The 26,010-nt window shown below is 45.5% G+C and overlaps 1 protein-coding gene across 1 annotated transcript in view; it reads right to left on the reverse strand.

The window, feature by feature from the left end:
• LOC120028170 (double-stranded RNA-binding protein Staufen homolog 2-like) overlaps nt 1–20,758 on the reverse strand; it is a 40,096-nt gene extending 19,338 nt beyond the window's left edge. The window contains exons 1-2 of the mRNA XM_038973374.1: nt 20,626–20,758; nt 15,846–15,903 (exon numbers count right to left, since the gene is read on the reverse strand). Of these exons, the coding sequence (XP_038829302.1) occupies nt 15,846–15,903; nt 20,626–20,679 (112 nt within the window). The 5' untranslated portion in view covers nt 20,680–20,758. The remainder of the gene's footprint in view (nt 1–15,845; nt 15,904–20,625) is intronic.
• Nucleotides 20,759–26,010: the final 5,252 nt, after the last annotated feature.

The following is a 26,010-nucleotide window of genomic DNA, read 5'->3' on the forward strand; positions in this document are numbered from 1 at the left end:
AATGATACACAGCAGTTCAACTCTTCACCACCAATGATACGTAGCAGTTCAACTCTTTCACCACCAATGATACGCAGCAGTTCAACTCTTCACCACCAATGACACGCAGCGGTTCAACTCTTCACCACCAATGATACGCAGCAGTTCAACTCTTCACCACCAATGATACACAGCGGATCAACTCTTCACCACCAATGACACGCAGCGGTTCACCACCAATGACACGCAGCGGTGAAACTATTTCAGCACCAATGACACGCAACGGTTCAACTCTTTCACCACCAATGATACGCAGCAGTTCAACTCTTCACCACCAATGACACGCAGCGGATCAACTCTTCACCACCAATGACACGCAGCGGTTCAACTCTTCACCACCAATGATACGCAGCGGTTAAACTCTTCACCACCAATGACACGCAGCGGATCAACTCTTCACCACCAATGACACGCAGCGGTTAAACTCTTTCACCACCAATGACACGCAGCGGATCAACTCTTCACCACCAATGATACGCAGCAGTTCAACTCTTCACCACCAATGACACGCAGCAGTTCAACTCTTCACCACCAATGATACGCAGCAGTTCAACTCTTCACCACCAATGATACGCAGCAGTTCAACTCTTCACCACCAATGATACACAGCGGTTAAACTCTTCACCACCAATGATACGCAGCAGTTCAACTCTTTCACCACCAATGACACGCAGCGGTTCAACTCTTCACCACCAATGACACGCAGCGGTTCAACTCTTCACCACCAATGACACGCAGTGGTTAAACTCTTCACCACCAATGACACGCAGCGGTTCAACTCTTCACCACCAATGATACGCAGCAGTTCAACTCTTCACCACCAATGATACGCAGCAGTTCAACTCTTCACCACCAATGATACGCAGCGGTTCAACTCTTCACCACCAATGATACGCAGCAGTTCAACTCTTTCACCACCAATGACACGCAGCGGTTCAACTCTTCACCACCAATGACACGCAGCGGTTCAACTCTTCACCACCAATGACACGCAGTGGTTAAACTCTTCACCACCAATGACACGCAGCGGTTCAACTCTTCACCACCAATGATACGCAGCAGTTCAACTCTTTCACCACCAATGACACGCAGCGGATCAACTCTTCACCACCAATGACACGCAGCGGTTCAACTCTTCACCACCAATGATACGCAGCAGTTCAACTCTTCACCACCAATGACACGCAGCGGATCAACTCTTCACCACCAATGACACGCAGCGGTTCACCACCAATGACACGCAGCGGTGAAACTCTTTCAGCACCAATGACACGCAGCGGTTAAACTCTTTCACCACCAATGACACGCAGCGGTACAACTCTTCACCACCAATGACACGCAGCAGTTCAACTCTTCACCACCAATGACACGCAGCAGTTCAACTCTTCACCACCAATGATACGCAGCGGTTCAACTCTTCACCACCAATGACACGCAGCAGTTCAACTCTTCACCACCAATGATATGCAGCAGTTCAACTCTTCACCACCAATGATACGTAGCAGTTCAACTCTTTCACCACCAATGATACGCAGCGGTTCAACTCTTCACCACCAATGACACGCAGCGGTTCAACTCTTCACCACCAATGATACGCAGCAGTTCAACTCTTCACCACCAATGACACGCAGCGGTTCAACTCTTCACCACCAATGACACGCAGCGGTTCAACTCTTCACCACCAATGATACGCAGCGGTTCAACTCTTCACCACCAATGACACGCAGCAGTTCAACTCTTCACCACCAATGATACACAGCGGATCAACTCTTCACCACCAATGACACGCAGCGGTTCAACTCTTCACCACCAATGATACGCAGCAGTTCAACTCTTCACCACCAATGATACGCAGCAGTTCAACTCTTCACCACCAATGACACGCAGCGGATCAACTCTTCACCACCAATGACACGCAGCGGTTCACCACCAATGACACGCAGCGGTGAAACTCTTTCAGCACCAATGACACGCAGCGGTTAAACTCTTTCACCACCAATGACACGCAGCGGTACAACTCTTCACCACCAATGATACGCAGCGGTTCAACTCTTCACCACCAATGACACGCAGCAGTTCAACTCTTCACCACCAATGATACACAGCAGTTCAACCCTTCACCACCAATGACACGCAGCGGTTCACCACCAATGACACGCAGCGGTTAAACTCTTTCACCACCAATGACACGCAGCGGTTCAACTCTTCACCACCAATGACACGCAGCGGTTCAACTCTTTCACCACCAATGACACGCAGCGGTTCAACTCTTCACCACCAATGACACGCAGCGGATCAACTCTTTCACCACCAATGATACGCAGCGGTTCAACTCTTCACCACCAATGATACGCAGCGGTTCAACTCTTCACCACCAATGACACGCAGCAGTTCAACTCTTCACCACCAATGATACACAGCGGATCAACTCTTCACCACCAATGACACGCAGCGGTTCAACTCTTCACCACCAATGATACGCAGCAGTTCAACTCTTCACCACCAATGATACGCAGCAGTTCAACTCTTTCACCACCAATGACACGCAGCAGTTCAACTCTTCACCACCAATGATACACAGCGGATCAACTCTTCACCACCAATGACACGCAGCGGTTCAACTCTTCACCACCAATGATACGCAGCAGTTCAACTCTTCACCACCAATGATACGCAGCAGTTCAACTCTTTCACCACCAATGACACGCAGCAGTTCAACTCTTCACCACCAATGATACACAGCGGATCAACTCTTCACCACCAATGACACGCAGCGGTTCAACTCTTCACCACCAATGATACGCAGCAGTTCAACTCTTCACCACCAATGATACGCAGCAGTTCAACTCTTCACCACCAATGATACGCAGCAGTTCAACTCTTCACCACCAATGACACGCAGCGGATCAACTCTTCACCACCAATGACACGCAGCGGTTCACCACCAATGACACGCAGCGGTGAAACTCTTTCAGCACCAATGACACGCAGCGGTTAAACTCTTTCACCACCAATGACACGCAGCGGTACAACTCTTCACCACCAATGATACGCAGCGGTTCAACTCTTCACCACCAATGATACGCAGCGGTTCAACTCTTCACCACCAATGATACGCAGCGGTTCAACTCTTCACCACCAATGACACGCAGCGGTTCAACTCTTTCACCACCAATGATACGCAGCGGTTCAACTCTTCACCACCAATGACACGCAGCAGTTCAACTCTTCACCACCAATGATACGCAGCGGTTCAACTCTTCACCACCAATGACACGCAACGGTTCAACTCTTCACCACCAATGATATGCAGCAGTTCAACTCTTCACCACCAATGATACGCAGCAGTTAAACTCTTCACCACCAATGACACGCAGCAGTTCAACTCTTCACCACCAATGACATGCAGCAGTTCAACTCTTCACCACCAATGACACGCAGCGGATCAACTCTTCACCACCAATGACACGCAGCGGTTAAACTCTTTCACCACCAATGACACGCAGCGGTTCAACTCTTCACCACCAATGACACGCAGCAGTTCAACTCTTCACCACCAATGACACGCAGCAGTTCAACTCTTCACCACCAATGATACGCAGCAGTTCAACTCTTCACCACCAATGATATGCAGCAGTTCAACTCTTCACCACCAATGATATGCAGCAGTTCAACTCTTCACCACCAATGATACGCAGCAGTTAAACTCTTCACCACCAATGACACGCAGCAGTTCAACTCTTCACCACCAATGATACGCAGCAGTTCAACTCTTTCACCACCAATGATACGCAGCGGTTCAACTCTTCACCACCAATGACACGCAGCGGTTCAACTCTTCACCACCAATGATACGCAGCGGTTCAACTCTTCACCACCAATGACACGCAGCGGTTCAACTCTTCACCACCAATGATACGCAGCGGTTCAACTCTTCACCACCAATGACACGCAGCGGTTCAACTCTTCACCACCAATGATACACAGCGGATCAACTCTTCACCACCAATGACACGCAGCGGTTCACCACCAATGACACGCAGCGGTGAAACTCTTTCAGCACCAATGACACGCAGCGGTTAAACTCTTTCACCACCAATGATACGCAGCAGTTAAACTCTTTCACCACCAATGACACGCAGCGGTTCAACTCTTCACCACCAATGATACGCAGCAGTTCAACTCTTCACCACCAATGACACGCAGCAGTTCAACTCTTCACCACCAATGACACGCAGCGGTTCAACTCTTCACCACCAATGATACGCAGCGGTTCAACTCTTCACCACCAATGACACGCAGCGGTTCAACTCTTCACCACCAATGACACGCAGCGGTTCAACTCTTTCACCACCAATGATACGCAGCGGTTCAACTCTTCACCACCAATGACACGCAGCAGTTCAACTCTTCACCACCAATGATACGCAGCGGTTCAACTCTTCACCACCAATGACACGCAACGGTTCAACTCTTCACCACCAATGATACGCAGCGGTTCAACTCTTCACCACCAATGACACGCAAAGGTTCAACTCTTCACCACCAATGATACGCAGCAGTTAAACTCTTCACCACCAATGACACGCAGCAGTTCAACTCTTCACCACCAATGACATGCAGCAGTTCAACTCTTCACCACCAATGACACGCAGCGGATCAACTCTTCACCACCAATGACACGCAGCGGTTAAACTCTTTCACCACCAATGACACGCAGCGGTTCAACTCTTCACCACCAATGACACGCAGCAGTTCAACTCTTCACCACCAATGACACGCAGCAGTTCAACTCTTCACCACCAATGATACGCAGCGGTTAAACTCTTCACCACCAATGATACGCAGCAGTTCAACTCTTCACCACCAATGATATGCAGCAGTTCAACTCTTCACCACCAATGATATGCAGCAGTTCAACTCTTCACCACCAATGATACGCAGCAGTTAAACTCTTCACCACCAATGACACGCAGCAGTTCAACTCTTCACCACCAATGATACGCAGCAGTTCAACTCTTTCACCACCAATGACACGCAGCGGTTCAACTCTTCACCACCAATGATACGCAGTGGTTCAACTCTTCACCACCAATGACACGCAGCGGTTCAACTCTTCACCACCAATGATACGCAGCGGTTCAACTCTTCACCACCAATGACACGCAGCAGTTCAACTCTTCACCACCAATGATACACAGCGGATCAACTCTTCACCACCAATGACACGCAGCGGTTCACCACCAATGACACGCAGCGGTGAAACTCTTTCAGCACCAATGACACGCAGCGGTTAAACTCTTTCACCACCAATGATACGCAGCAGTTAAACTCTTTCACCACCAATGATACGCAGCGGTTCAACTCTTCACCACCAATGACACGCAGCGGTTCAACTCTTCACCACCAATGACACGCAGCGGTTCACCACCAATGACACGCAGCGGTGAAACTCTTTCAGCACCAATGACACGCAGCGGTTAAACTCTTTCACCACCAATGATACGCAGCAGTTAAACTCTTTCACCACCAATGACACGCAGCGGTTCAACTCTTCACCACCAATGATACGCAGCAGTTCAACTCTTCACCACCAATGACACGCAGCAGTTCAACTCTTCACCACCAATGACACGCAGCGGTTCAACTCTTCACCACCAATGATACGCAGCGGTTCAACTCTTCACCACCAATGACACGCAGCGGTTCAACTCTTCACCACCAATGACACGCAGCGGTTCAACTCTTTCACCACCAATGATACGCAGCGGTTCAACTCTTCACCACCAATGACACGCAGCAGTTCAACTCTTCACCACCAATGATACGCAGCGGTTCAACTCTTCACCACCAATGACACGCAACGGTTCAACTCTTCACCACCAATGATATGCAGCAGTTCAACTCTTCACCACCAATGATACGCAGCAGTTAAACTCTTCACCACCAATGACACGCAGCAGTTCAACTCTTCACCACCAATGACATGCAGCAGTTCAACTCTTCACCACCAATGACACGCAGCGGATCAACTCTTCACCACCAATGACACGCAGCAGTTCAACTCTTCACCACCAATGACATGCAGCAGTTCAACTCTTCACCACCAATGACACGCAGCGGTTCAACTCTTCACCACCAATGATACGCAGCGGTTCAACTCTTCACCACCAATGACACGCAGCAGTTCAACTCTTCACCACCAATGATACACAGCGGATCAACTCTTCACCACCAATGACACGCAGCGGTTCACCACCAATGACACGCAGCAGTGAAACTCTTTCAGCACCAATGACACGCAGCGGTTAAACTCTTTCACCACCAATGATACGCAGCAGTTCAACTCTTCACCACCAATGATACGCAGCAGTTCAACTCTTCACCACCAATGACATGCAGCAGTTCAACTCTTCACCACCAATGACACGCAGCGGTTCAACTCTTCACCACCAATGATACGCAGCAGTTCAACTTTTCACCACCAATGACACGCAGCAGTTCAACTCTTCACCACCAATGACACGCAGCGGTTCAACTCTTCACCACCAATGACACGCAGCAGTTCAACTCTTCACCACCAATGATACGCAGCGGTTCAACTCTTCACCACCAATGATACGCAGCGGTTCAACTCTTCACCACCAATGATACGCAGCGGTTCAACTCTTCACCACCAATGACACGCAGCAGTTCAACTCTTCACCACCAATGATACGCAGCAGTTCAACTCTTCACCACCAATGACACGCAGCAGTTCAACTCTTCACCACCAATGATACACAACGGTTCAACTCTTCACCACCAATGATACACAGCAGTTCAACTCTTCACCACCAATGACACGCAGCAGTTCAACTCTTCACCACCAATGACACGCAGCAGTTCAACTCTTCACCACCAATGATACGCAGCAGTTCAACTCTTTCACCACCAATGATACGCAGCGGTTCAACTCTTCACCACCAATGATACGCAGCAGTTCAACTCTTCACCACCAATGATACACAGCAGTTCAACTCTTCACCACCAATGATACGCAGCAGTTCAACTCTTCACCACCAATGATACGCAGCAGTTCAACTCTTCACCACCAATGACACGCAGCAGTTCAACTCTTCACCACCAATGATACGCAGCAGTTCAACTCTTCACCACCAATGATACGCAGCAGTTCAACTCTTCACCACCAATGATGCGCAGCAGTTCAACTCTTCACCACCAATGACACGCAGCAGTTCAACTCTTCACCACCAATGATACGCAGCAGTTCAACTCTTTCACCACCAATGATACGCAGCGGTTCAACTCTTCACCACCAATGATACACAGCGGTTAAACTCTTCACCACCAATGACACGCAGCAGTTCAACTCTTTCACCACCAATGATACGCAGCGGTTCAACTCTTCACCACCAATGATACGCAGCAGTTCAACTCTTCACCACCAATGATACACAGCAGTTCAACTCTTCACCACCAATGATACGCAGCAGTTCAACTCTTCACCACCAATGATACGCAGCAGTTCAACTCTTCACCACCAATGACACGCAGCAGTTCAACTCTTCACCACCAATGATACGCAGCAGTTCAACTCTTCACCACCAATGATACGCAGCAGTTCAACACTTCACCACCAATGATGCGCAGCAGTTCAACTCTTCACCACCAATGACACGCAGCAGTTCAACTCTTCACCACCAATGACACGCAGCAGTTCAACTCTTTCACCACCAATGATACGCAGCGGTTCAACTCTTCACCACCAATGATACGCAGCGGTTAAACTCTTCACCACCAATGACACGCAGCGGTTCAACCCTTCAGCACCAATGATACGATACAGTGTGTGTGTTAGAGACAGAGAGAGAATGTGTGTGTGTGTGTGTGTTGACCTAATCTAACCCTAACGTCACTACAGAAGGACAACAGTGATGATCTCCCATTGTGAACCATTCATCCATTTCAACTCCATGACCAATACGTTATCGTATTAAGTTTTCATCTACTGAATAAAAACATAAAGTTCAATGTGTTTCCATCTGTCACGCCCTGGCCTTAGTATTCTTTGTTTTCTTAATTATTTTAGTTAGGTCAGGGTGTGACATGGGGAATGTATGTGTTTTTTGTAGTGTCTAGGGTGGTTGTAAGGTTTAGGGGGTTTATTAGAGTAGTTGGGTTTATGTTTAGTATAGAAGTCTAGCTGTGTCTATGGTTGAGTGTAGGTATCTAGGAAAGTCTATGGTTGCCTGAATTGGGTCTCAATTAGAGACAGCTGGTTATTGTTGTCTCTGATTGGGAGCCATATTTAAGGCAACCATAGGCTTTAGCTGTTTGTGGGGAATTGTCTATGTCTAAGTGTTTAGTGTCAGCACTTATGTTTGAATAGCTTCACGGTCGTCTGTTTTGTTGTTTTGTATAGTGTTCGTTTCGTTTTCGTCTTCTTTCTTAAATAAAGAAGATGTACTTTCCACACGCTGCATTTTGGTCCTCACTCTCTTCGCAAGACGATCGTGACACCATCGCATGTTCAGGTCTAACAATAGTTTTGTCACAAAAACTGTTGCGTTAAATAGCAAATGTGTCTCCTCTGGTCTTGGCACCTGGACTCTAGCCAACAGCTCTCAGATACGGTGGGCAGGCTAGCCTACATAATGAGGTTATAGCCAACAGCTCTCAGATACGGTGGGTAGGCTAGCCTACATAATGAGGTTATAGCCAACAGCTCCCAGATACGGTGGGCAGGCTAGCCTACATAATGAGGTTATAGCCAACAGCTCTCAGATACGGTGGGCAGGCTAGCCTACATAATGAGGTTATAGCCAACAGCTCCCAGATACGCTGGGCAGGCTAGCCTACATAATGAGGTTATAGCCAACAGCTCCCAGATACGGTGGGCAGGCTAGCCTACATAATGAGGTTATAGCCAACAGCTCCCAGATACGGTGGGCAGGCTAGCCTACATAATGAGGTTATAGCCAACAGCTCCCAGATACGGTGGGCAGGCTAGCCTACATAATGAGGTTATAGCCAACAGCTCCCAGATACGGTGGGCAGGCTAGCCTACACAATGAGGTTATAGCCAACAGCTCCCAGATACGGTGGGCAGGCTAGCCTACATAATGAGGTTATAGCCAACAGCTCCCAGATACGGTGGGCAGGCTAGCCTACATAATGAGGTTATAGCCAACAGCTCCCAGATACGGTGGGCAGGCTAGCCTACACAATGAGGTTATAGCCAACAGCTCCCAGATACGGTGGGCAGGCTAGCCTACACAATGAGGTTATAGCCAACAGCTCCCAGATACGGTGGGCAGGCTAGCCTACACAATGAGGTTATAGCCAACAGCTCCCAGATACGGTGGGCAGGCTAGCCTACATAATGAGATTATAGCCAACAGCTCCCAGATACGGTGGGCAGGCTAGCCTACATAATGAGGTTATAGCCAACAGCTCCCAGATACGGTGGGCAGGCTAGACTACATAATGAGGTTATAGCCAACAGCTCCCAGATACGGTGGGCAGGCTAGCCTACATAATGAGGTTATAGTCAACAGCTCCCAGATACGGTGGGCAGGCTAGCCTACATAATGAGGTTATAGCCAACAGCTCCCAGATACGGTGGGCAGGCTAGCCTACATAATGAGGTTATAGTCAACAGCTCCCAGATACGGTGGGCAGGCTAGCCTACATAATGAGGTTATAGCCAACAGCTCCCAGATACGGTGGGCAGGCTAGCCTACATAATGAGGTTATAGCCAACAGCTCCCAGATACGGTGGGCAGGCTAGCCTACATAATGAGGTTATAGCCAACAGCTCCCAGATACGGTGGGCAGGCTAGCCTACATAATGAGGTTATAGCCAACAGCTCCCAGATACGGTGGGCAGGCTAGCCTACATAATGAGGTTATAGCCAACAGCTCCCAGATACGGTGGGCAGGCTAGCCTACATAATGAGGTTATAGTCAACAGCTCCCAGATACGGTGGGCAGGCTAGCCTACATAATGAGGTTATAGCCAACAGCTCCCAGATACGGTGGGCAGACTAGCCTACATAATGAGGTTATAGCCAACAGCTCCCATTATGCAGGCTAGCCTACATAATGAGATTATAGCCAACAGCTCCCAGATACGGTGGGCAGGCTAGCCTACATAATGAGGTTATAGCCAACAGCTCCCAGATACGGTGGGCAGGCTAGCCTACATAATGTTATAGCCAACAGCTCCCAGATACGGTGGGCAGGCTAGCCTACATAATGAGGTTATTATGGATACTTTTAATTTGTGAAACGGAAGTCGAGCATCGATCATGTCACCAGAATAAGACCCTCGATATTTATTGTAAAGGAGCATCGAGCTCATCACCGTGCACTTTCACCACCCTGTAAAATGTATTTACATTTTATTTCACCTTTATTTAACCAGGTACCCCAGTTGAGAACAAGTTCTCATTTACAACTGCGATCTGGCCAAGATAAAGCAACGCAGTGAGACACAAACAACAACACAGAGTTACACGTGGGAGAGACAAACATACAGTCAATAACACAATAGAAAAATATACAGTGTACAGTGTGTGCAAATAAAGTAAGGAGGTAAGACAATAAATCGGCCAATAGTGGTGAAGTAATTACAATTTAGCAATTTACACTGGAGTGATAGATGTGCAGATGAGGATGTGAAGGTAGAAATACTGGTGTGCAAAAGAGCAGAAAAACAAAAACAATATGGGGATGAGGTAGTTGGTTGGTTGGATGGGCTATTTACAGATGGGCTGTGTACAGCTGCAGCGATCGGTAAGCTGCCCTGACAGCTGACGCTTAAAGTTAGTGAGGGAGATATAAGTCTCCAACTTCAGTGATTTTTACAAAATCGTTCCAGTCATTGGCAGCAGAGAACTGTAAGGAAAGGTCGGGCCAAAGGAAGTGTTGGCTCTGGGGATGACCAGTGAGCAGAGATAAGGCGGGGCTTTACCTAGCAAAGACTTATAGATGACCTGGAGCCAGTGGGTTTGGCAACAAATATGTAGCGAGGACCAGCCAACGACAGCATACAGGTCGCAGTGGTGGGTAATATATGGGGCTTGGGTGACAAAACGGATGACACTGTGATAGACTACATCCAATTTGCTGAGTAGAGTGTTGGAGGCTATTTTGTAAATGACGTCGCCCAAGTCAAGGATCGGTAGGATAGTCAGTTTTACGAGGGTAAGTTTGGCAGCATGAGTGAAGGATGCTTTGTTGCGAAATAGGAAGCCGATTCTAGATTTAACTTTGGATTGAAGATGCTTAATGTGAGTCTGGAAGAAGAGTTTACAGTCTAACCAGACACATAGGTATTTATAGTTGTCCACATATTCTAGGTCAGAACCGTCCAGAGTAGGGATGCTGGACGGGCAGGCAGGTGCTGGCAGTGATCGGTTGAGTAGCATGCATTTAGTTTTACTTGCATTTAAGAGCAGTTGGAAGCCACGGAAGGAGAGTTGTATGGCGCTGAAGCTTGTCTGGAGGTTAGTTAACACAGTGTCCAAAGAGGGGCCAGAAGTATACAGAATGGTGTCGTCTGCGTAGAGGTGGATCAGAGAATCACCAGCAGCAAGAGCGACATCATTGATGTATACAGAGAAAAGATTCGGCCCGAGAATTGAACCCTGTGGCACCCCAATAGAGACTGCCAGAGGTCCGGGCAACAGGCCCTCTGATTTGACACACTGAACTCTATCTGAGAAGTAGTTAGTGAACCAGGCGAGGCAGTCATTAGAGAAACCAAGGCTGTTGAGTCTGCCAATAAGAATACGGTGATTGACAGAGTCGAAAGCCTTGGCCAGGTCGATGAAGATGGCTGCACAGTACTGCCTTTTATCGATGGTGGTTATGATATCGTTTAGGACCTTGAGTGTGGCTGAGGTGCACCCATGACCAGCTCAGAAACCAGATTGCATAGTGGAGAAGGTACGGTGGGATTCGAAATGGTCGGTGATCTGTTTGTTAACTTGGCTTTCGAAGACCTTAGAAAGGCAGGGTAGGATAGATATAGGTCTGTAGCAGTTTGGGTCTAGAGTGTCTCCCCCTTTGAAGAGGGGGATGACCACGGCAGCTTTCCAATCTTTAGGAATCTCAGACGATACGAAAGAGAGGTTGAACACACTAGTAATAGGGGTTGCAACAATGGTGGCGGATAATTTCAGGAAGAGAGGGTCCAGATTGTCTAGCCCGGCTGATTTGTAGGGATCCAGATTTTGCAGCACTTTCAGTACATCAGCTGTCTGGATTTGGGTGAAGGAGAAGCGGGGGGGACTTCGGTCAGTTGCTGCGGGGGATGCAGAGCTGTTGGCCGGTGTTGGGGTAGCCATGAAATTCTCGATTATCGTGGATTTATCAGTGGTGACAGTGTTTCCTAGTCTCAGTGCAGTGGGCCGCTGGAAGGAAGTGCTCTTATTCTCCATGGACTTTACAATGTCCCAGAACTTTTTAGTGCTGCAGGATGCGAATTTCCTAACTGACTGTGTGTATTGGTTCCTGACTTCCCTGAACAGTTGCATGTCGTGGGGACTATTCGATGCTATTGCAGTCCGCCACAGGATGTTTTTGTGCTGGTCAAGGGCAGTCAAGTCTGGAGTGAACCAAGTGCTATATCTGTTCTTAGTTCTACATTTTTTGAATGGGGCTTATCTAAGATGGTGAGGAAAGCACTTTTAGAGAACAACCAGGCATCCTCTACTGACGGGATGAGGTCAATATCCTTACAGGATACCCGGGCCAGGTCGATTAGAAAGGCCTGCTCGCAGAAGTGTTTAAGCGAGCGTTTGACAGTGATGTGGGGTGGTCGTTTGACAGCGGACCCATTACTGACGCAGGCAATGAGGCAGTGATCACTGAGATCCTGGTTGAAGACAGCAGAGGTGTATTTAGAGGGCAAGTTGGCCTGGATGATATATATGAGGGTGCCCATGTTTAGGGATGTGGGGTTGTACCTGGTAGGTTCTTTGATCATTTGTGTGAGATCGAGGGCATCTAGCTTAGATTGTAGGACGGCCGGGGTGTTAAGCATATCCCAGTTTAGGTCACCTAATAGAATGACTCTGAAGATAAATGGGGGGCAATCAATTCTGTCCAGGGCAGGTGTCTAGGGCACAGCTGGGAGCTGAGGGGGGTCTATAACAAGCGGCAACAGTGAGGGACTAATTTCTTGAGAGATGGATCATTAAAAGTAGAAGCTCGAACTGTTTGGGCATAGACCTGGATAGTATGACAGAACTCTGCAGGCTATCTCTGCAGTAGATTGCAGCTCCGCTCCCTTTAGCAGTTCTATCTTGACGGAAAATGTTGTAGTTGGGGATGGAAATTTCTGAATTTTTGGTGGCCTTCCTAAGCCAGGATTCAGACACGGCTAGGACATCATCATCATATATTTCATCTGTAGCATCATAAACGGCATGGTTTCCCCAGTTATAATGGGAGGACCACACACCATGTCATCACTTAACACGTTCACTTCTATATGACAGTTATTAACTCTATATTTCCGCATAAAGGCGTTTCCAACGCCATTTCTCACGTCATACATTTTACCAACACAAAAACATCCCACCATGTCGAAACGAACAAATGATCTGTCGGCCTTGTATAAAATAGTAACGAAACTTTCTGTTTACATCACAGCTGTCGTCATTTTTATTTATTTATTCGGTATGACTTTAGTAACTGTGGATGGAAACATGATTACAGTTCTGCTTTAATATTTTCTGTTTAGAAAATCACTGGTGTTGGTATGCAACAAGTCACTTCTGTTATATTACATAATGTTATATTATATATTGTTATATTATAATACATATTGTTATATTATATTACATAATGCTATATTACATTACATAATGTTATATTACATTACATATTGTTATATTATATTACATAATGTTATATTACATAATGTTATATTACATAATGTTATATTATATTACGTAATGCTATATTACATTACATAATGCTATATTACATTACATAATGCTATATTACATTACATAATGTTATATTACAGAATGTTATATTATATAACAATATATTATATAATATTATGTCATGTTATATTCAACGTCTGACTGCTCGGCTATGAAAAGCCAACTGACATTTACTCCTGAGGTGCTGACCTGATGCACCCTCTACAACCCCAGGGAATATTATTTGACCCTGCTGGTCATCTATGAACTTTTGAACATCTTGAAGAACAATCTGGCCTTAATGACCATGTACTCTTATAATCTCCACCCGGCACAGCCAGAAGAGGACTGGCCACCCCTCATAGCCTGGTTCCTCTCTAGATTTCTTCTTAGGTTCCTGCCTTTCTTGGGAGTTTTTTCTAGCCACCGTGCTTCTGCATTGCTTGCTGTTTGGGGTTTTAGGCTGGGTGTCTGTACAGCACTTTGTGCCATCAGCTGATGTAAAAAGGGCTTTAGAAATACATTTGATGGATATTAACAATAAGTAAACTTGCAATATAACACTGTGTTACATTCCTTTGTTGTCCCTTTTTGAGAAAGCAACATTCCTCTTACAGACAAATTGTCCTGTAGTTTGAGTCGTCCTACTGCCCAGAGCCTCCATTAACCAGGAGTAATACAGTACACAGGCATTCAGTTACCCAACAAACACATTCTCAGAGACATATTTACTTACTAACACAACCACACAACTATTCTAAAGGCCCAACACCGATCACACACACATTTAAACTGTTACTATTCTAAAGGCCCAACACCGATCACACACACATTTAAACTGTTACTATACTAAGGCCTAACACCGATCACACACATTCAGACTGTTACTTCATTTGTATGTGTGTGTGTGTGTGTGAGGATCTCTAAATAATGTGTGTTTGAGTGTGTGAGGATTTAATTATGTGTGTGTGTCTTAATCGTGAGTGAAGGGTTACATCCATGCACAGGAAGGCTGTGGGTGGGGACTTCACAGGGAGAGGCAGGACCTCACCAGGCAGGCCCCCAGGGAGAGGGAGGACCTCACCAGGCAGGCCCCCAGGGAGAGGCAGGACCTCACCAGGCAGGCCCCCAGGGAGAGGGAGGACCTCACCAGGCAGGCCCCCAGGGAGAGGGAGGACCTCACCAGGCAGGCCCCCAGGGAGAGGCACGGACCTCACCAGGCAGGCCCCCAGGGAGAGGGAGGACCTCACCAGGCAGGCCCCCAGGGAGAGGGAGGACCTCACCAGGCAGGCCCCCAGGGAGAGGCAGGACCTCACCAGGCAGGCCCCCAGGGAGAGGGAGGACCTCACCAGGCAGGCCCCCAGGGAGAGGGAGGACCTCACCAGGCAGGCCCCCAGGGAGAGGCATGGACCTCACCAGGCAGGCCCCCAGGGAGAGGGAGGACCTCACCAGGCAGGCCCCCAGGGAGAGGCAGGACCTCACCAGGCAGGCCCCCAGGGAGAGGCAGGACCTCACCAGGCAGGCCCCCAGGGAGAGGCAGGACCTCACCAGGCAGGCCCCCAGGGAGAGGCAGGACCTCACCAGGCAGGCCCCCAGGGAGAGGCAGTTCCTCACCAGGCAGGCCCCCAGAGAGAGGCAGGACCTCACCAGGCAGGCCCCCAGGGAGAGGGAGGACCTCACCAGGCAGGTCTATAAGCCCTGGGTGAATAGAGCTGTATTTGCAGGCTCCCCACACCGACACACTGCACATTGAGCTGACAGTCACCCCCCCATTGTCCAGTCACTGAGATTAAACAGAGAGCCATCACTGAGGCTCAACCACCTGCAGGAGGGAGAGAGGGAATGAAGGAGGAGGATACTCACTGTTTGTTGGAGTTTCATTAAAAGCCGTCTTTTGTCCGTTCCAGCCTTTGTCGTCCATCTGTAGCCACGTCAGACGAAGAGAGGAGAGAGAAAGTTGGAGGGAAAAGAGAGATGTAGCATTGAGAGAAAGGAGAGTAGAAGACGGATTTAACAAAACACATTTTCACGCATGTCAGACAAGATCCTTCCTGCTGTTGTGAATACACCGAGACAATGGTTCTGAAACGAAGAAGAAACGTTGGACTAACTAACTGTCTGTCTTATAGCCAAATACTGACGTAGGGGGTGATGTGAGTGTCCACTTTACCTTCAATTTAATGGTTTAATTTATCTGTGTTATTTATCTGTGTGTGTCTGAGGCCCTGTGTTGTTGTCAAGTTACATAGCACTGGTCTGGAGATAGGACTTCTGTAAGGAGATACAGACACATTGAGTCAAGAAGATCTGTGTGTTGACTGAGTTACACAGAGAATAGCTGTGTGTTGACTGAGTTACACAGAGAATATCTGTGTGTTGACTGAGTTACACAGTGAAGATCTGTGTGTTGACTGAGTTACACAGAGAAGATCTGTGTGTTGACTGAGTTACACAGAGAAGATCTGTGTGTTGACTGACTGAGTTACACAGAGAAGGTCTATGTGTTGACTGAGTTACACAGAGAAGATCTGTGTGTTGACTGAGTTACACAGAGAAAATCTGTGTGTTGACTGAGTTACACAGAGAAGATCTGTGTGTTGACTGAGTTACACAGAGAAGATATGTGTGTTGACTGAGTTACACAGAGAAGGTCTATGTGTTGACTGAGTTACACAGAGAAGGTCTATGTGTTGACTGAGTTACACAGAGAAGGTCTATGTGTTGACTGAGTTACACAGAGAAGGTCTGTGTGTTGACTGAGTAACACAGAGAAGATCTGTGTGTTGACTGAGTTACACAGAGAAGGTCTATGTGTTGACTGAGGTACACAGAGAAGATATGTGTGTTGACTGAGTTACACAGAGAAGGTCTATGTGTTGACTGAGTTACACAGAGAATATCTGTGTGTTGACTGAGTTACACAGATAAGATCTGTGTGTTGACTGAGTTACACAGAGAAGATCTGTGTGTTGACTGAGTTACACAGAGAAGATATGTGTGTTGACTGAGTTACACAGAGAAGGTCTATGTGTTGACTGAGTTACACAGAGAAGGTCTATGTGTTGACTGAGTTACACAGAGAAGGTCTATGTGTTGACTGAGTTACACAGAGAAGGTCTGTGTGTTGACTGAGTAACACAGAGAAGATCTGTGTGTTGACTGAGTTACACAGAGAAGGTCTATGTGTTGACTGAGTTACACAGAGAAGATCTGTGTGTTGACTGAGTTACACAGAGAAGATCTGTGTGTTGACTGAGTTACACAGATAAGATCTGTGTGTTGACTGAGTTACACAGAGAAGGTCTATGTGTTGACTGAGTTACACAGAGAAGATCTGTGTGTTGACTGAGTTACACAGAGAAGGTCTATGTGTTGACTGAGTTACACAGAGAAGATCTGTGTGTTGACTGAGTTACATGAATAGACATCTCTTCAGCTGTCAAACCAATGAGTAACACATCCCTTCAAAATGTTCTGCCTCAGATAACTCAGAAATTAGTTACGGTGGCTATGTACTGTAATGATCTGTCTGGGGGAAGAACCAAGGGCTGATCCTTAGTGTACGAAAGAGAGAGAGAGAGAGAGAGAGAGAGAGAGAGAGAGAGAGAGAGAGAGAGAGAGGGAGGTAGAGAGAGAGAGAGAGAGAGAGAGAGAGGGGGGAGATAGGGAGATAGAGAGAGAAGAGAGAGAGGTAGAGAGAGAGAGAGAGAGAGAGAGAGAGGGGGGAGATAGGGAGATAGAGAGAGAAGAGAGAGAGGTAGAGAGAGAGAGAGAGCGAGCGAGGGCTGAGGATGAGCTACTCAACAGAGCAGAATATATTCACACAGACATCATCCCATTATAAACATAAGAATTCATAAGGAATGAACGTTCCAGAAGCCAGCTACATTTTTGCAGTAGTCTCTTTTGTAAGCAGTGTTTCAGAGTTCTCATGAGCTTTATGTATGTTTATAAATGTGCTGTAAACATATAAATGTGTTATAAACATGTGTAAACATGTTATAAATCTGTTAAGTGGTCAGGTGGAAGCCTTGTATCCCAGCTGTAGTAATGTTTAAAGAGGTGTTAGAACTTTTACATGTGTTATTAGATATTATAGATGTGTTTAGATGTTATAGATGTTAGATATTATAGAGGTGTTATAGATGATAGAGGTGTTATAGAGGTGTTATAGATGATAGAGGTGTTATAGATGATAGAGGTGTTATAGATGTGTTATAGATGTTAGAGGTGTTATAGATGTGTTATAGATATTATAGAGGTGTTATAGATGATATAGAGGTGTTATAGATGATATAGAGGTGTTATAGATGATATAGATGTGTTAAAGGTGTTATAGATGTTAGAGGTGTTATAGATGATAGATGTGTTATAGAGGTGTTATAGATGTTAGAGGTGTTATAGATGATAGAGGTGTTATAAAGGTGTTATAGATGATAGAGGTGTTATATATGATATAGAGGTGTTATAGATGATATAGAGGTGTTATAGATTATATAGATGTGCTATAGATGATATAGAGGTGTTATAGATGGTATAGAGGTGTTATAGATGATATAGAGGTGTTATAGAGGTGTTATAGATGATATAGAGGTGTTATAGATGATATAGATGTGTTATAGATTATATAGATGTGCTATAGATGATATAGAGGTGTTATAGATTATATAGATGTGCTATAGATGATATAGAGGTGTTATAGATGGTATAGAGGTGTTATAGATGATATAGAGGTGTTATAGAGGTGTTATAGATGATATAGAGGTGTTATAGATGATATAGAGGTGTTATAGATTATATAGATGTGCTATAGATGATATAGAGGTGTTATAGATGATATAGAGGTGTTATAGAGGTGGTATAGATGATATAGAGGTGTTATAGATGATATAGAGGTGTTATAGATGATATAGAGGTGTTATAGATGATATAGAGGTGTTATAGAGGTGGTATAGATGATATAGAGGTGTTATAGATGATATAGAGGTGTTATAGATGATATAGAGGTGTTATAGATGATATAGAGGTGTTATAGATGATATAGAGGTGTTATAGATGATATAGAGGTGTTATAGATGTTATAGAGGTGTTATAGATGATAGAGGTGTTATAGATGATATAGAGGTGTTATAGATGATATGGAGGTGTTATAGATGATATATAGGTGTTATAGATGATATAGAGGTGTTATAGATGATATAGATGTGTTATAGATGATATAGAGGTGTTATAGATGATATAGAGGTGTTATAGATGATATAGATGTGTTATAGAGGTGGTATAGATGATAGAGGTGTTATAGATGATATAGATGTGTTATAGAGGTCGTATAGATGATATAGAGGTGTTATAGATGATATAGATGTGTTATCGATGATATAGATGTGTTATAGAGGTGGTATAGATGATATAGAGGTGTTATAGATGATATATAGGTGTTATAGATGATATATAGGTGTTATAGATGATATAGATGTGTTATAGAGGTGGTATAGATGATATAGAGGTGGTATAGATGATAGAGGTGTTATAGATGATATAGACGTGGTATAGATGATATAGAAGTGTAATAGATGATATATAGGTGTTATAGATGATATAGAGGTGGTATAGATGATATAGAGGTGTTATAGATGATATAGAGGTGTTATAGATTATATAGATGTGTTATAGAGGTGTTATAGATGATATAGAGGTGTTATAGATGTTATAGAGGTGGTATAGATGATATAGAGGTGTGATAGATGATATATAGGTGTTATAGATGATATATAGGTGTTATAGATGATATAGATGTGTTATAGAGGTGTTATAGATGATATAGAGGTGTTATAGATGATATAGATGTGTTATAGAGGTGGTATAGATGTGTTATAGAGGTGGTATAGATGATAGAGGTGTTATATATGATATAGAGGTGTTATAGATGATATAGATGTGTTATAGAGGTGGTATATATGATAGAGGTGTTATAGAGGTGTTATAGATGATATGGAGGTGTTATAGATGATATAGAGGTGTTATAGATGATATAGATGTGGTATAGATGATATAGAGGTGTTATAGAGGTGGTATAGATGATATAGAGGTGTTATAGATGATATAGAGGTGTTATAGATGATATAGAGGTGTTATAGAGGTGGTATAGATGATATAGAGGTGTTATAGATGATATAGAGGTGTTATATATGATATAGAGGTGTTATAGATGATATAGAGGTGTTATAGATGATATAGAGGTGTTATAGATGATATAGATGTGGTATAGATGATATAGAGGTGTTATAGAGGTGGTATAGATGATATAGAGGTGTTATAGATGATATAGATGTGGTATAGATGATATAGAGGTGTTATAGAGGTGGTATAGATGATATAGAGGTGTTATAGATGATATAGAGGTGTTATAGATGATATAGAGGTGTTATAGAGGTGGTATAGATGATATAGAGGTGTTATAGATGATATAGAGGTGTTATAGATGATATAGAGGTGTTATAGATGATATAGAGGTGTTATAGATGTTATAGAGATGTTATAGATGACATAGAGGTGTGATAGATGATATAGAGGTGATATAGAGGTGTGATATATGATATAGAGGTGTGATATATTTTAAAGAGGGGTTATAATGCGTTATAACCTCTGTAGGGCTCTGTGGGCAGGTGGAGGCCTTGTATCCCAGCTGTAGTAGCATGGCCTCGGCAGCATTCCGCTTCGCCACCTTCTTATTGGGCCCTGTTCCCGTGGCTACCTCGCCACACACCTTCACCTGCACAGACAACACACAGACAGACAACAGTGCCTTTATGAGACGTTGTGTGTTCTCCTACTGTATATTACAGAGAACTACATTTCCTATTATATATTACAGAGAACTACATTTCCTATTATATACTACAGAGGACTACATTTCCTATTATATATTACAGAGGACTACATTTCCTATTATATACTACAGAGAACTACATTTCCTATTATATATTACAGAGAACTACATTTCCTATTATATACTACAGAGGACTACATTTCCTATTATATATTACAGAGGACTACATTTCCTATTATATACTACAGAGGATTACATTTCCTATTATATATTACAGAGAACTACATTTCCTATTATATACTACAGAGAACTACATTTCCTATTATATATTACAGAGGACTACATTTCCTATTATATACTACAGAGGATTACATTTCCTATTATATATTACAGAGAACTACATTTCCTATTATATACTACAGAGAACTACATTTCCTATTATATATTACAGAGGACTACATTTCCTATTATATATTACAGAGGACTACATTTCCTATTATATACTACAGAGGACTACATTTCCTATTATATATTACAGAGGACTACATTTCCAATATATCCAGTTTATTAAGTACACCCATCTCGTACCGGGTCAGACCCCCCTTTGCCTCCAGAACAGCCCGAATTATTCGGGGCATGGAAATATTGCTCAATTGGTATCAAGGGACCTAAAGTGTGCCAGGAAAACATTCCCCACACCATTACACCACCAGCCTGTACCGTTGACACCAGGCAGGATGGGGTCATGAACTCATGCCCCTTAAGCCAAATCCTGATTCTGCCGTCAGTACGACGCAACAGGAACCGGGAGTCGTCGGACCAGGCAATGTTTTTCCAGCGTTGGTGATGGCGTGCCCACTGGAGCCGCTTCTTCTTGTTTTTAGCTGATAGGAACCCGGTGTGGTCGTCTGCTGAATTAGCCAATCCGTGACGAGGATCGACCAGTTGTGTGTTCCGAGATGCCGTTCTCCACACCACTGTTGTACTGCGACGTGATTTGTCTGTTTGTGGCCCGCCTGTCAGCGTGCACGATTCCTCCCATTCTCCTTGGACCTCTCTCATCAACGAGCTGTTTTCACCCCCACAGGACTGCCGCTAACTGGATGTGGTTTTGTTTGTCGCACCATTCTCAGTAAACCCCAGACACTGTCGTACGTTAAAAGCCCGGGAGTTAGAGCGTTTCTGAGATACTGGAAACGGCGCGCCTGGCAGCGACAATCACACCGTGCTCAAAAGTCGCTTAGGTCACTAAAATTTGCCCATTTTAAAACTCATTCGAACATGTAAGTGAATGTCTCGATGCCTGTCTGCCCGCTTGATACAGCAGCCCACGGATTTCTAGAAAACCAGAGAATGTTTCATCCCATGTTACTCTGTTGGGAGCCACTACTACTACTGAACATTTTGATTAAACCGTGTCGTGTTGACTTTCTAAACGTTCACATCAACATTTCATCAACACGTAGGAAAGCAAACAAGATGAATGAATATCAAATGCTGTTTTGGTCACCGTAAGCAAACAGACTGACCACAGTGTACTAACCACATTCCAGAACCTCAGTAGCAATAACAGACAAACAAGCGTCATGCTTAGTCCAAAATGGCACCCTATCGCCTAGATAGTGTACTACTTTTGACCAGAACGCTGGTCAAAACGAGTGCAATAAATAGGGAATAGGGTGGACTTTGGACACATCCCTCAGTGCACTGCCTGCATGTCTACCTCAAGAGGCTTAACAACAGTCTACAACGGCCCCTTTGACTGTTTCAAGTGGCTCTGAAGGAAGCTTTAAATAAAACCACACAATTAACTGACAACAAACGCCTAATAAAATGGCTTTATTGATGATCCAATCATTCAACGATTTAAAAAACCTAGCTCTGTCGCTAACAAGCCATCAGACACAAGGTACATAGATGGGTTTAACTAGACTAACCAGCCATCAGACACAAGGTAAAGAGATGGGTTTAACTAGACTAACCAGCCATCAGACACAAGGTAAAGAGATGGGTTTAACTAGACTAACCAGCCATCAGACACAAGGTAAAGAGATGGGTTTAACTAGACTAACCAGCCATCAGACACAAGGTAAAGAGATGGGTTTAACTAGACTAACAAGCCATCAGACACAAGGTAAAGAGATGGGTTTAACTAGACTAACCAGCCATCAGACACAAGGTAAAGAGATGGGTTTAACTAGACTAACCAGCCATCAGACACAAGGTAAAGAGATGGGTTTAACTAGACTAACCAGCCATCAGACACAAGGTAAAGAGATGGGTTTAACTAGACTAACCAGCCATCAGACACAAGGTAAAGAGATGGGTTTAACTAGACTAACAAGCCATCAGACACAAGGTAAAGAGATGGGTTTAACTAGACTAACCAGCCATCAGACACAAGGTAAAGAGATGGGTTTAACTAGACTAACCAGCCATCAGACACAAGGTAAAGAGATGGGTTTAACTAGACTAACCAGCCATCAGACACAAGGTAAAGAGATAGGTTTAACTAGACTAACCAGCCATCAGACACAAGGTAAAGAGATGGGTTTAACTAGACTAACCAGCCATCAGACACAAGGTAAAGAGATGGGTTTAACTAGACTAACCAGCCATCAGACACAAGGTAAAGAGATGGGTTTAACTAGACTAACCAGCCATCAGACACAAGGTAAAGAGATGGGTTTAACTAGACTAACCAGCCATCAGACACAAGGTAAAGAGATGGGTTTAACTAGACTAACCAGCCATCAGACACAAGGTAAAGAGATGGGTTTAACTAGACTAACCAGCCATCAGACACAAGGTAAAGAGATGGGTTTAACTAGACTAACCAGCCATCAGACACAAGGTAAAGAGATGGGTTTAACTAGACTAACCAGCCATCAGACACAAGGTAAAGAGATGGGTTTAACTAGACTAACCAGCCATCAGACACAAGGTAAAGAGATAGGTTTAACTAGACTAACCAGCCATCAGACACAAGGTAAAGAGATGGGTTTAACTAGACTAACCAGCCATCAGACACAAGGTAAAGAGATGGGTTTAACTAGACTAACCAGCCATCAGACACAAGGTAAAGAGATGGGTTTAACTAGACTAACCAGCCATCAGACACAAGGTAAAGAGATGGGTTTAACTAGACTAACCAGCCATCAGACACAAGGTAAAGAGATGGGTTTAACTAGACTAACCAGCCATCAGACACAAGGTAAAGAGATGGGTTTAACTAGACTAACCAGCCATCAGACACAAGGTAAAGAGATGGGTTTAACTAGACTAACCAGCCATCAGACACAAGGTAAAGAGATGGGTTTAACTAGACTAACCAGCCATCAGACACAAGGTAAAGAGATGGGTTTAACTAGACTAACCAGCCATCAGACACAAGGTAAAGAGATGGGTTTAACTAGACTAACCAGCCATCAGACACAAGGTAAAGAGATGGGTTTAACTAGACTAACCAGCCATCAGACACAAGGTAAAGAGATAGGTTTAACTAGACTAACCAGCCATCAGACACAAGGTAAAGAGATGGGTTTAACTAGACTAACCAGCCATCAGACACAAGGTAAAGAGATGGGTTTAACTAGACTAACCAGCCATCAGACACAAGGTAAAGAGATGGGTTTAACTAGACTAACCAGCCATCAGACACAAGGTAAAGAGATGGGTTTAACTAGACTAACAAGCCAGGACAGAGTGAGCCTAGTGCTCTCAGCCAGGACAGAGTGCACCTAGTGCTCTCAGCCAGGACAGAGTGAACCTAGTGCTCTCAGCCAGGACAGAATGAACCTAGTGCTCTCAGCCAGGACAGAGTGAGCCTAGTGCTCTCAGCCAGGACAGAGTGAGCCTAGTGCTCTCAGCCAGGACAGAGTGAACCTAGTGCTCTCAGCCAGGACAGAGTGAGCCTAGTGCTCTCAGCCAGGACAGAGTGAACCTAGTGCTCTCAGCCAGGACAGAGTGAACCTAGTGCTCTCAGCCAGGACAGAGTGAGCCTAGTGCTCTCAGCCAGGACAGAGTGAGCCTAGTGCTCTCAGCCAGGACAGAGTGAACCTAGTGCTCTCAGCCAGGACAGAGTGCACCTAGTGCTCTCAGCCAGGACAGAGTGCACCTAGTGCTCTCAGCCAGGACAGAGTGAACCTAGTGCTCTCAGCCAGGACAGAGTGAACCTAGTGCTCTCAGCCAGGACAGAGTGAACCTAGTGCTCTCAGCCAGGACAGAGTGAACCTAGTGCTCTCAGCCAGGACAGAGTGAGCCTAGTGCTCTCAGCCAGGACAGAGTGAACCTAGTGCTCTCAGCCAGGACAGAGTGAGCCTAGTGCTCTCAGCCAGGACAGAGTGAGCCTAGTGCTCTCAGCCAGGACAGAGTGAACCTAGTGCTCTCAGCCAGGACAGAGTGAGCCTAGTGCTCTCAGCCAGGACAGAGTGAACCTAGTGCTCTCAGCCAGGACAGAGTGAACCTAGTGCTCTCAGCCAGGACAGAGTGAACCTAGTGCTCTCAGCCAGGACAGAGTGAGCCTAGTGCTCTCAGCCAGGACAGAGTGAACCTAGTGCTCTCAGCCAGGACAGAGTGAACCTAGTGCTCTCAGCCAGGACAGAGTGAGCCTAGTGCTCTCAGCCAGGACAGAGTGAACCTAGTGCTCTCAGCCAGGACAGAGTGAACCTAGTGCTCTCAGCCAGGACAGAGTGAGCCTAGTGCTCTCAGCCAGGACAGAGTGAGCCTAGTGCTCTCAGCCAGGACAGAGTGAGCCTAGTGCTCTCAGCCAGGACAGAGTGAGCCTAGTGCTCTCAGCCAGGACAGAGTGAGCCTAGTGCTCTCAGCCAGGACAGAGTGAGCCTAGTGCTCTCAGCCAGGACAGAGTGAGCCTAGTGCTCTCAGCCAGGACAGAGTGAGCCTAGTGCTCTCAGCCAGGACAGAGTGAACCTAGTGCTCTCAGCCAGGACAGAGTGAACCTAGTGCTCTCAGCCAGGACAGAGTGAGCCTAGTGCTCTCAGCCAGGACAGAGTGAGCCTAGTGCTCTCAGCCAGGACAGAGTGAGCCTAGTGCTCTCAGCCAGGACAGAGTGAACCTAGTGCTCTCAGCCAGGACAGAGTGAACCTAGTGCTCTCAGCCAGGACAGAGTGAGCCTAGTGCTCTCAGCCAGGACAGAGTGAGCCTAGTGCTCTCAGCCAGGACAGAGTGAACCTAGTGCTC

This window comes from Salvelinus namaycush, chromosome 33 (genome assembly GCF_016432855.1).
Source record: "Salvelinus namaycush isolate Seneca chromosome 33, SaNama_1.0, whole genome shotgun sequence".
NCBI lineage: Eukaryota > Metazoa > Chordata > Actinopteri > Salmoniformes > Salmonidae > Salvelinus > Salvelinus namaycush.